We start from the raw sequence: 12,208 nt of genomic DNA, 5'->3' as shown, positions 1-12,208 counted from the left end.
AGAAAAAAGCAGCCTCCAGCAGCAGCCACCCATGTCCCACCTGTGTCTTGTCCACGTGACCTGTGGGTCTGGGATAGGGACATGGGAGGTACCACAGAGGGACATGAGAACCTGATCAACTGCCAAAAGGGTGATTTGGGAAAAGCCATAAAAGCAGAAGGGTTAGTCATAAAAACAAAGGAGATTGTAAGCTAAACATGGGAAGCAAAATGGCAGCTAAGGGAGCGAGATTTGAGAGCGGGATCCAGGGGAACTGAAGCAGAGTGAGGTGATGCAGGCAGGCCCTGGGGGCTGCTCATGCCAAGGCCAACACAAGAGCCACAAGTAAGAAGGGCCTTCCTTACCAAGGGCTTGGTTAGTGTCTCCCACAGCACATCTCCCTGCACAGGCAGTGAGTCAGCTGCTGTGCTCAACAGCTGTGCTCCCTATGGTCCAGCTTTTACATTTGCTCTGTTCTCCCAGCTTTACAATTAACCACGAGGGCAAGAAATGCTCAAAAGGCCCTCACAAGGTGCCTGGGCTGGGAGTTGTAAAGAAAGGAAAAAACCCAGAAGTGTTACTAAATAGGAAGAAAGCTATGCATAAAAAGGGTTTATTTGCATGAAATTCCTGGTGATTTCCTACCTGAAGGCAAAAGAGAGACTGAGCAAGCACCACATGTGTCGTGTGTGTGTGTGTGTGTGTGTGTGTGTGTGTGTGTGTGTGTGTGTGTACTAGTACTGTGCACTACCAACAGCAGCTGAGGGGCTGATATGAAGCAGGAGAAGCATCTATGAAGCAAAGCTTAGGAGCACAGTGAAAATGGCTTATGTATGTATCTTTTGAGGCTGTTGGTCCCAGGGGTGTGTGGATGTGGATCCCAGCCCAGTCAGAACCCCAGCAGTGCTCCAAAGGGACACAGGTTGGGCCATCTGCTGCGGCTGAAATGTGCACAGAAACCTCAAAAAGGCACCAGGGTTGGGGGGAGAGGACAGGGATTTAAAAAAACAAAATGACCTTTGCATTTTGCCACATGTCAGGAAACTATGGCTGCAAAGACAGGTTTCAGAGAGCTTGGATTCTTGTTAACCCTTGGAACATCAATCAAAGCATTCGTGTTTTCTTGGGCAAAGGAAAGAGCTGAAGGTGGATTTTGAACAGTCTGGTAAAATCTGTGCCCCTTGTTCCCCTGCCCTGCTGAGCTGTGAAGAAGAAATGGTGGGGACTGCATGCCCCCCAGCCGTCTTGGGAATTTCTCTGGAGCATTGGAGTGGGGCACAGAGCAGGAGGTGCTCACGCTGGGCAGCCCAGCCAGGCTGAAACATGAATCCCCTTTGCTCAGCATTTCATAGCTTGGGCAGCTGCAGGCACGCCCAGAAGCAAATTTTAGGAAATTTGAGAACTCAGGTGTTAGACAACTTCACATGCAGAGTGTTGATGGTAGAGGAGCTGGTAGGAGCTTTAGGAATGTCTAGTTCACTTTTACACAACATCTGGAGCCTTCAGGTGGGATGGGAAGGCAGAATCCTGTGTTGGGACATGGGTCCTTCTGTGATGCACAAGGAACAGAGAGCCCCAAATACTGTGACTAAGGCAGGGACCTTATTTGTGGAGCAAAGTGCTTAAGTTTAGACCTGGAAACTCTTGCCAGCAAGTGACTCAGACTCACGGGTGCCTGTGGCACAGCATTCACCCTCGGGACAAAAGAGATGTGAAATACTCTGATCAGGCTCCTGACAAAGCAAAGACATCCCTGTGCTGGAGACCAGGAGTCAGGACCTACCTCCAGGTGCTTGTTGGCTGGATGGAAGAAGTGTCATCTCCTTTCTCCAGTCAGCAGGTGACCTCCAGTGGTCCCTCCAGCCAGGCAATCCAGTCTGGCTCTACCCTGCCAGAGCTGCTGCCAACACTGGGCTGGAGCAGCGGGAAGTGACAAACTCTGTAGTTACACTGAAGACAACCGGAATGAGGGGATATAAAGCTGCACACCAGGAGTCAGGGCTATGATCCCCATGAACAAAGCAGCAGGAATAGTGCCAGTAGTGTGAGGGGATAACTGGTTTTGCTGGTGAAAATGCCCACAACTGTTCAAGGTTTCTTTTTGTAATATTAATGAAGAAGTGGTTTGCAGCAAAAAAAAGAGGTGCAATGGAAAATGGTGTATGGGCCACTGTCATCCACAAACACAGCACCAGTGTCTGAAATGCTGAGCCTAAAGAGCTCGGTCTCCCAAGATTTCACCATCAGGGAGGCAACCATGAAAAGTACTAAATAATAAAGTACTATTGAGGGTTGCCCAGTAACTGAGAGAGCAATAGTCTAATGCTTTTTCTGTGAGCTCGTGCTTGGGTAAATATTTAGGCTTTTAAAGCTTTAAATGACAGGAGACATTGCATAAGGACACTCCGTGCAAAGACCTGGACTATGTTTACTCACAGATGGTCTATTATTTATAGGGTCCTGTAAAGACTTTTTGGTTCGTGCATCCTTTTGCAGATTGCAGACAGGGGTGGTCTTTGGGTTTGGGGATAAGCCAGTCTCTCCTAGGACTGCATTCACAAAGACCAGCTTCCAAAAAGCCCTGGTCAGTCATAGCCTTTGGTCAAGAGAGGCAAGGCAGCAATACCTCAAACAGGCCTGGATTGCCCTATTTCATTGCAGCCAGATTGCTTTGGTCTTGCTTTGGATTTTTTTTGTAAGGCACAAACTAGATTTTTACTGAAATCAGGCTTCAAACGGGGAGGAAAAAAAAAAAAAGGAAAAAAAATTCCTAAAGGAAATACTGCCTAGCAATGAGAAACTCCCAGAGGCCAAGGTAAGAGCACTTACTGTGAATAAGTGGGTATTAGTGCCTTCTGTTGACAGAGGCAGCACTAAGTGGGCATCCTGTCTGGCTGCAGCAGCCTCTGATTGCCCAGCAAGCAGCAATCTAAAATAAATATTTCCATCTCCTAGGCAAGAAGATTGCCCCCTTGCCTCTCTCGCAGCGGCTCCGTCCCTGAGCAGGCAGCCTCTGTGCAGTGCAGCCTGCCCGGGGCTGCCTTGAAGCACCGCACACCAACTGCAGCTCAGGAGCGGCTGAGGAGATGAGCCGAGCACCCCTCAGTGGCCTCTCGCATCAGTGCTGCCAGTCGTCTTTAGCGCTGCGAGCGAGCACTGGGATAAAGTGGCCGGTTTTTGTCCCCGGGAGATTTAACAGGAGATGCGTTGTGGATAATGGTTACAAGAAATTTAGATGGGCAACAGATGGGTAGGAGAAAGGACAAGAGGGTGGACACCACAACTCCCATTCACTCACAGACACCACAGGGCTCCTCTGCATCCTTGCAGGATGGTCACTGACCTCACTGGGCTTTGAATCAAACAGATTTGCAAGTCATTGTGTGATCCTTCACTGAAAGCCGTGGTAAAATAACGAGATTAAATAACAAGGCAATGTATTTCTGAGTGTTGAAAATCTTACAGTACTCTTTATTTATCTTAATCTAAAAATACAGAAGATGGGAACAAACAAACAACTGACAAGAAATACAACCCCAGCTCAATTTTGATTACTGGAAGAAAACTCAGTTTCATCATATGAATGTTCTGTTGTCCTGAAGTATGAACAGTTTCACTGGCTTTGTAAATACACTCAGCAAATGTGGCAATAATCGTGCTGTTGTAAGAGTAGGGCAACAACATTGCTGAATCCCTCTGAGCCATGTTGATGATTGTGAGCAGATGTGCTAAAAGATACATTTTTTCTCTGTGAAGGATGAGGGGGACCTTCCATCTTAGAATTTTGTATTTGAAGATAGAAAAATTATCCAGATATCAAACAGCTTTCATTTTTCTACACAAAGGAGGAGGGAATTGCAAACCAAAGAGAGATTTATACATGCAATACTGTTGACTTAAATTCGCATCATTTTTTAAAGCCACATTTTTTCCCAAAGCCAGACATTGCTTCTGCAGCTTGTCCAGTCGCTTTCTCTACTCCATCCTGTGCCATCTTGGCAGCCTTGTCAATAGCTGCAAAAGAGGGAAAAAGATAAGCAGGAAGTTGGGAAAATGCAACGTTGTTTAATTTTTATGATGGAACAGAGGTGTGAAGATGATTAGACTGCACAAATGGAGAGATACATCTTTAAAAAAGATTTTGCTGCCTCCCCACCTAATGTCACCAAGTGCCCAAGCCTACCCTTCTCATCACATCCATGGGACCAAAGAGGGTGTCAGCTCCAAGGAGATACTGCCAATGCATTTTGGTTTTCATCAAGCATTTTAGACCCCGAAATTGATACACCTCCCCTCATTCTTAGAAAGTTATTAAATTGTTTAAAAAAGAAGAAAATTTAGCTTAGTTTTTGGTTTGACTTGTTCCCAATCCCCAGCAACAAGATGCCAACATTTTCCTGATGGCACCTTTCCAGCTGCAGGATCAGCTTGGATCAACCCCAGCTGCTGCCTCAGCAGGTGTTGGGATCCATTACAGGGCCGGACCTGGATGGAGCCCTGCACTCAGAGCTGAGAGGGGGGTGGGAGCAAGATGTGACACAGGGCTACCGAATCCTCAAGAAAGAAGAGCAAAGTTCTGTTCATGTTGTTCCCACAAGTTTTCTAAAGAGGAAGCCAATGTCTGAATGCTGTGCATGAGACTCGGTGTCCAGGGAGCGTCAGCTACTACCTGCCAGTACCTGTGGATGTACTAAGCAACAGATCCGGAAATCCTTTCCCATGAGATTTCTAAAAGCCCAAAGTTGTCACTGAAACCAAGGCCTTTCAGGCTGAGAACACCTGTGGGGCAGTGGAGAATAAGCACTGCCCACTGCCACCTTGTGTTGAGCTGCTCTGTCACTTCTTGATTTGATCATTGCTCCTACCTTTCTGGCTTGCATCTGTAATCTGGTTGACTGAATCCTGAGTGGCCTGTCCCAGGCTGTTTGCTGTAATTAAGGTAAAAAAAAAAAATCATTTCCAGCTGTTCCCCTTTATGGTTACAGGAGTTCCCAATGTCAGTTCCCTTTTCTGCACACCCACAGCAGGCTATGCCCCTGGCGAGTGACCAGGCTGGTACAGAGCAAGCTGAGGCTGTGCCCCTTGTCTGTGGGCACCCTGGGAACTGTGTGTTGCCAGAGCAGCTTGCTATGAGATCAGTGTTCACCTAGCACCTATGGTCAGCTGAGCAAACCAATGACAGATAAGCAGGAGATAAAGAAGCAAAGATTAGCAGTGAGTTGGAATGATGACATTTAGCTGCAAGCTGCTTATTTTACACTACACTTGCTTTTATTGATTTCTAGCTTATTGTGCTTGGGGAAGGTTGGCCATGTAGCATGCATTTTCTCTGTGGGCCATTTGGGAGTAGGGCCTCTTCCAAAATGGAAGCAAATGCATTAAACAAGAGCAAGACAGGAGAAGAGAGATTTTATAAACAAGATATAAATAGAAGAAGAAGAGAAGAAGCTAGAAACATAACAGATCAACTCCAGAATACAAAGCATTAAAAAACTGAGATGCAGTTGTAAGATATCTGATAGTTTATGAAAGAGTGAGGTGCCTTTTCAGTGGCATGAACATATTCATAACATAGTAAATGGCAAAGACTATTTTATTTTTCAGAAAGGAATACTATCATGTTTGTAGATCTACTACACACTTGTCCCCAGATATATGGAAACTTGCTGTAACTTTGAAGAAACTAGTAAGATTTCTCACATATTTCAGCTATACAACACAGTGTTTGCAGGATGAGAGTCCGGGACCATACCTGATAAAATTACACACTGCCAGGAATAAGCTGCACACAAATACTGTAGGAAATACACTATAAAATGCTAGAGTAAGCTATACACATTTTTCAATTTTTCATTTAAAGGACAGGCTTTGCATTGAAAAGTTGATTTCCAATGCACATTGCTAATGCTAAAACTTGGCCCTACGACATGGGCATAACTGTTACAGAAATGTTCATATGGGGTCTTTTAAACCCTGCACAGCCTGGTGATTACTGCTGAAGAACACAACAAAAACATACCTGTACTACATATTACTAACTGTGCATTGCAATCAATGTAGTTATTACCAGAAGGCACTGACAGGCCAAATGGAAAACATTAATCAAAAGTTAACTGCAACTTATTAAAAGGAGAACATGTTAAAAACCACTACAGAGCATGAGAAAAGAGCACCCTGCATAATGCGAAAGCTAAATACAGAAGGTTATTATTACCAAAAGCTGCTTCACTGCCCTAAAAACATTAACGTTTTGAGGAGTGATAGATGTTGGACAACGCTCAGCAGTCACAGAGGGAGCAGTGGGTGGGCAGGTGGAGGCAGCTGCCCACAGCAGTTGGAGAGCCATGGCCAGCCTGGGGTCTTCCCTAGGTGATGGCCAAGACTTGCTTTCCGAGAAGGGAAGGAAAAAGAGGAAGCTGTGTCCTGCTAGAATCGATGCAGCTAATAGTGTCACTTCAGATTGTGGGTTTTCTGAGAGAAAGTAGCAACTAACCCCCCATCCAAATATACAACAACATTTTATCTTTCTTACCAGCATCTTTAGCTGCAGATTCAGCCTGTTCCTTCAGTCCCTGAAAGCTTCTTCCCGACATTGTGGCTTTTGACACCTGTTAAAAGTCCTCTGCTTTGATAAAACTAAGCACACTATGTGATAGTGTCCTGACTTGTCCTGGTTTTTATACATCTGCCACAAGACCTGCTGATTCTTTTGGGGGTGATTGGTACAATGGGTGGAGTTTGAATGTGAGGAATGAGAGCTGAAAATAGAGAAAAGTTGTTTATTTACCCTCCCTGATGAGAGGGTGTGCCCAGATAGAGACTTCTGCTTCATAGCACTGTCTTTGTTTGTTAATTTGCGGTTGTTTGGGTTTTTTTTTTTAATCAAAACTGAAAAAAACCTGTTCCACCATCGCAAGACAGAGAAAAGCCACTGAACTGAGCTTTATAAAGAATGCTGGAATACTACTGAAGTGGTAGTGCCTGGGCATGACCAACTTTTGTCCCTGCCAGGCTGATTTCCTTCTCTTTCCTTCCTGAGAAGAACCTCATGAGAACAGAAACCAGCCCAAACTTGTTGTAGTTTCTAGCAGTTTTAATCATAATCCCCTTTTCTTGTCAGGTGGGATACTCTTAGATGGTGAGGGTTGTCACTTATGTGTACTTTTATAAGGAAATGCTAATCTGGTCATCTTTCCAGTTGGTTGCTCAAGGTGGATTGCAAATCCCATCATCACTGAAGGCCTTGCCTGGGTGAGGCAGGCAACCAGTGCCAGCACTAGCAGTTCTCAGGGGAAGGAAAAAAAAAGAAGCCAAATTAGCAAACCCACCTTTTCCTAATATGGCTTTGTGGTACTGACTTTGTTAGTACAGAAATTATGCTTAAAATCACTTCCTTTCCTAGCATCACCACATGAATAAAAGTTTCTGGCTTTAACCTCTGGTATTTCCCAGGTTTCCACTAGCCTTTGGAATTAATATTTCCTGCCATCAATCCCCAGTACAAAGGTGCTTTGTACAAGTGAACTATTGGCAGAGTTGGGAGCCAAATGGCTCGCTGGTTTTGAAGGGTTTGGGTTCCTTGTTGCCATTTTCCGGCGTACAAAGTGTCTCTGTTCAGATGGCCACATATTTGTCTTCCTGAGCAAAGATTTGTGTTGGGAAATAGGCATGAGAACAAGATGCCATGGATAAACTAGTGTGGGCATTGACAGTTCTCATAAGTTTAGTACTTCATTAGTACCCAAGTGAGGAAGAGTGGCAGAAAACAAGGTTCCCTGCATTCCTCTGCCGCTCCTGTTCCGCCTGTCATTTCAGAGAGCTCCTCTCAACTTTTGCACCACTCCTTTGTTATTTCAAACAGCAGTCCTCTTTCCCCCTCGACGGGTCAATTAGAATTCTAATTACATATGCACAGCAGGTATCTTTTTCAATTCCTTGCTGATTTCTTTTTTGGAATGATTTTCTTGGATTTTCAAAAACTCAGATAAAAGACACCCAGTACTGTGGGGCTCTGGTATTTTTTTAACAAAGCCACTAACATGGATCTACTTACCTTTCTTGCCCAAAGCTGAGAAGGCAGCCACAGCACAGCCCATACCAAATGGGAGGATTTCAGCTGTTCTCAGCCCCTCTGTCAGGTCACTGCTGCCTTGAGTTACTCTGTGTGGAGTGTTAGTGAAGGAAGGAAGAGGCTCTCCGGTATTCATCAGGCAGCTTGTCACAGCTCAAGAGAGGACATGCCCAGGCTCCAGCAGCAAATACCTTCCAGCTGCCCTCCCAGCTCTTTTCTAAACTGCTGGATTTTCAGTGCAAGGGCCCTGCAGGTGCTGGCTGGGGTGGACTGCCTGAAAAGGACAACAGGAGTTTGGGAGAACATTTACAGCTGGTGTATGCTTACATCAAGTGTTAAACGTGCACCACTTTATAGCAATATAAGACTCCTAGTGAGTTCAGGTAAATATTGCTCTCCGATTCTCCTTTGACACCTACCTAGATTTCCCCAGCTCCAACAACTGTTCTTCCAAGTGTAAATCTCAGCATTTCAGACTCAGTATGGATGTTTGATCTGTGCTGCTGCCTGCTTTACGTCCTGCTCAAAACATTAGGAAGCACAAATTTCTGAGTAAAACCTACACTGCTGACAGCATAGCAGAATGAACTCCTTATCTAAGGTAATGTTAGCATTAATATTATCCTGATTCCAAACACTAAAAAGGGAAAAGAAAGCAAATTACCCTTGCCTGGTAATGACATGGTGTGATCATTATAATGCAGCCCAGAGCAGAGGGAAGAGGGACCTTTGGTACAGTAAGTACTTATTTCCATATGATGGGACAAATAGTCTGTGCATCAGGTGGCTTGCAGAGTTACAAAACCACAACAGAAAATTAATGGAATATATTGCATCATATTTATTCACTCTGTGAGTTAGCATTACTTGCCTAAAAATAATGATAAACCCTTTGAACTGATGTTAGATATAGATTAGAATGCTCAGATACAAACAGGTTCGTTGGGCACTGGAAATAGTGGGTCACTTCAAACGTGCAGTCCAAGTATCTCTGAGTTGAATCTAAGGCACCACAGGAAAATTAGAAATTGTTCTGGTTTCCTTTCACACATCTTCTGTGGCATCTTTGAGCACAACCCTCTCATACATCAGTAACATGAACCCTTCTCTTTTACTGCCTGATGAAGGTGAGAAGTAATTGATCAGAGCTAGAGCTTATGTTTTACATATGAAAATAGGCAAATGAGGTTAATTAATGAGAAGTGTTGACATTTATTTGGGTTCTCTTAAATTTTAATTTTACCAGGGTTGGGATTTACAGACAGGTATGGTTTCCATCAGCAAGGCAAATGCAAGGCTGAAAGTTTTACACAGATCACTCCAGAAGTTAACAAAGTGTGCCATGTTCAGCACCCGCAGCTGTGAAAAGAGACTGACATTAGTGTGGAAGGGATGTGGTGTTTATGTCAATGAAACAGAGCTGTTTTGAGAAATAGAATGGTTTGTTCATAGAAAGATATAATTATTGTAAGTCATATGTTAGTCAATTAAAAGATCAAACTAAAGTTGCTCTAATTAAGCTAAATTTGCCTTTCAGTGCAGATACTGATATACAGTTCTGGGAGAAAAGTGGTCTAATTTATTCTTCCTTTAAACATCCTCCAGGAACCATTAGTCAGCTCTGCTTCAAAACATGAGATCAACGTAAGGGCAGCGCACAGGGAGTTCTTTACCTTCTGCTTTCTCAATCTTGAGGCAACATCCAGGTGAAGTGTCATGTTTCTGCCTTCTTCTGGAGCACCTGAAACCATGCTTAAATACAGGGATTGTTATGGAGTCTCACGATACCCCACAGCTTCAGGACTAGGAAAGACAAAAAAAATTGTCTGGTCTTTAATTTAGAAGGAGAAAGGTGAGAAAGGCTTGACTACCACCGTAAGATCTGGCATGGGACTGGGGAATGAACTGGTCCTATCCCAGGAGTGGCTGGCTAGGAAAGCTGAGGATGCAAGCTGGGATGTAAAGTCTACAGGAGAGCTGTGCATATTTCTCTAGGCACACTGAGAGGAAGGAGCCCTGTGGCTCTGCCCTTCTGGCACACAGCTGTGCTGTCCACCCCACCTGGGCCCAGGGGGAGAGGAAAAGTAGAGAAGCAGAGCTGCCAAGCTTGCCTGGCTCCCATGTGGGGATCCATGAAAAAAGCAGTGCCAAAGACTGACAGAGAAACTTTGCACTGCTGCAAACTCATCTGGGCAGGGGTTTGTCTGATATTCAGAAAGCTCAGTTTTAATCGGAGCTTTTTCTGATGTGCTATTAACAGTATGGAGTATCTTCCTGTGATTGGGTAGGGTTTCAATGCTTTTATGAAACGGTGAAGCTGTGTTTCAATATAGAAAAAAAGGGCCAAAGAGGTGAGAACATGTGATTTTTATAGAGGACAGTATTAAAAAAACAGTCCTTCAATTTTTTAATCGGGTGCTCTTCGAGTTCCGTTTTAGGACACGCATTATGCAGAACGCGAAAACAGGACTTTCAGATAAAGTGAAGTTTTAAGTGTATTATTACCTGATTTGCATTTAAATTAGTGGAACGCTGTCTGGGATATTCTGTAGAGAGCCACCGCTTCCTCTTCTGCATCCCAGACAGACACCTTCGAGAACTCAGGCCCTGCAACGCCCTTCAGCCCTCGGCTAGAACGTAACTGGGGGGAGCTCTCAAAGGCTATGAACTCTATCAGAACAAATCACTTAATAAAGCTGAACTGCAGTTTTACATGGTAAAGTAAGTTTTGCTGTTACAAGGGGAAAAAAAAGTGGTTTTCAGCACTTTGTTGGTCACTCGTATGGTGAAGTTAACGCAACGCTTGGCAGCGACTGTTCCTGGCTCGTTGGATCACCACAGAGGTCGGAGTGTGAGCACCCAGAGTCACGTCACTGGGGACAGACTGTGGCCCCACTGTGCCTGGCACCAAGAGCTGTCTGGGCACAGTGGGATTAAGTCAACAGCTTGTGTGAGAGCGGAGTCACATGTACAAAGTCCACTTAAATAATTCACAGGGTGAGATGAGTAAGAGAAACTCTTGATTGCCTAGATCATGATCTGTCAGCAAAAAATTATTTTGCTAGTATCTGCCTCCCTCAGCTTTTATCTGGGGCAAGGGGATTCCCAGCACTTCTTCAGTGAAAGCACCTTCTCCTGTGGGATGTTTTCTGATGCACCTCCTCCATTCTTTCACCTTTCACTTTCTTTCCATCACCTCTCATTACATTTGCTGGAATACTCATTAAAAGCACAGACTTCTTTTCCATGCAGCCAACCAGACAGACATACAGCAAAGTTTAGTTGAATAATTAATAGATAATCTTTTGTCTCTTTTATCACAGACCCTTCTGCCTCAGAACAAACAAGTGTTCACCTTTGTTTCACCTCTGACAAAGGTGGCTCAGACTGGTACATCTGCTCCCCCTGGCTGGGTGACAGCTGGTCTGGGGAAGGGAAGGAAATAGAGGCTCACTGAGCCATTGCATGGGCACAGCATTGCTCTGTTCCCACTCACTATTGCAGGGTACTCGTGGGAGGAGACTGCATGTCCTTGCCTCTGTCTTCAAGACTTGTGATTGCCTGTGCAAGGTGCATAAACACTCCTCTGGGCTCTGACTGCAAAAGGACTAGACCAGGCCTGGGCAGGGGCTACTGCAGGGAAGTGCCTGTCCAGCCCAAGCACAGGGCAGTGCTCACACATGCCCAAGCAGCTATGGAGCTCAGTATGGCAGAGCAGAGCCCCAGCCCTCTAAGCTCAGCAATTATTGGTCTCTCCTGGTTTAAGCCCTTGGAACCAGACATGGAGCCTGCTTGAGAGATGGGCATTTGGAGAGCAGCTTACTCCTCCTTTGAGCTACAGCCCAGCCCAGCTGCTACCCACTCCTGCTCCCCACACATGCTGTAGCTGGTGAAGGCACTCACCTCTTGATTGGCAAAACACTTTTCTTTTTTTTGTACCCCCATAAAGCAAAGCTTTGGAGCAAAGGGCTTTTCCTTTTTCTGTCTCTCTCTAGTGAGCACTAATAATAGACTCCAGTCTCCTGCTGCTGGGCATGAATATCTCTTTAAGCCCTCTTACCTTGGCCTCAATTTTGGTTATTCTGTTTAATTGGCAGATGTTTTGCAGGACATCAGAAAAGAGCGTAATATATCAGATGTAGTTTCCTTTGAGGGGCC

General features: G+C 44.9%; 1 protein-coding gene across 1 annotated transcript; it reads right to left on the bottom strand.

Annotated features, from left to right (window-relative positions):
• Positions 1 to 3,483: 3,483 nt before the first annotated feature.
• On the bottom strand, positions 3,484 to 8,151 carry ADIRF (adipogenesis regulatory factor). Its single transcript, XM_027649591.1, has 4 exons — positions 8,033 to 8,151; positions 6,512 to 6,737; positions 4,845 to 4,907; positions 3,484 to 3,993 (listed from the first exon to the last, which is right to left on the bottom strand). Exons 2-4 carry the CDS (start codon positions 6,570 to 6,572, stop codon positions 3,887 to 3,889), a joined length of 231 nt encoding a protein of 76 aa, XP_027505392.1. The 5' UTR covers positions 6,573 to 6,737; positions 8,033 to 8,151; the 3' UTR covers positions 3,484 to 3,886.
• Positions 8,152 to 12,208: the final 4,057 nt, after the last annotated feature.

Source organism: Corapipo altera, unplaced genomic scaffold, assembly GCF_003945725.1.
Source record: "Corapipo altera isolate COAL_440 unplaced genomic scaffold, ASM394572v1 53, whole genome shotgun sequence".
Classification (NCBI taxonomy): domain Eukaryota; kingdom Metazoa; phylum Chordata; class Aves; order Passeriformes; family Pipridae; genus Corapipo; species Corapipo altera.
The sequence above is the reverse complement of the archived record's forward strand: the minus strand, read 5'-3'. Positions and strand labels throughout refer to the sequence as shown.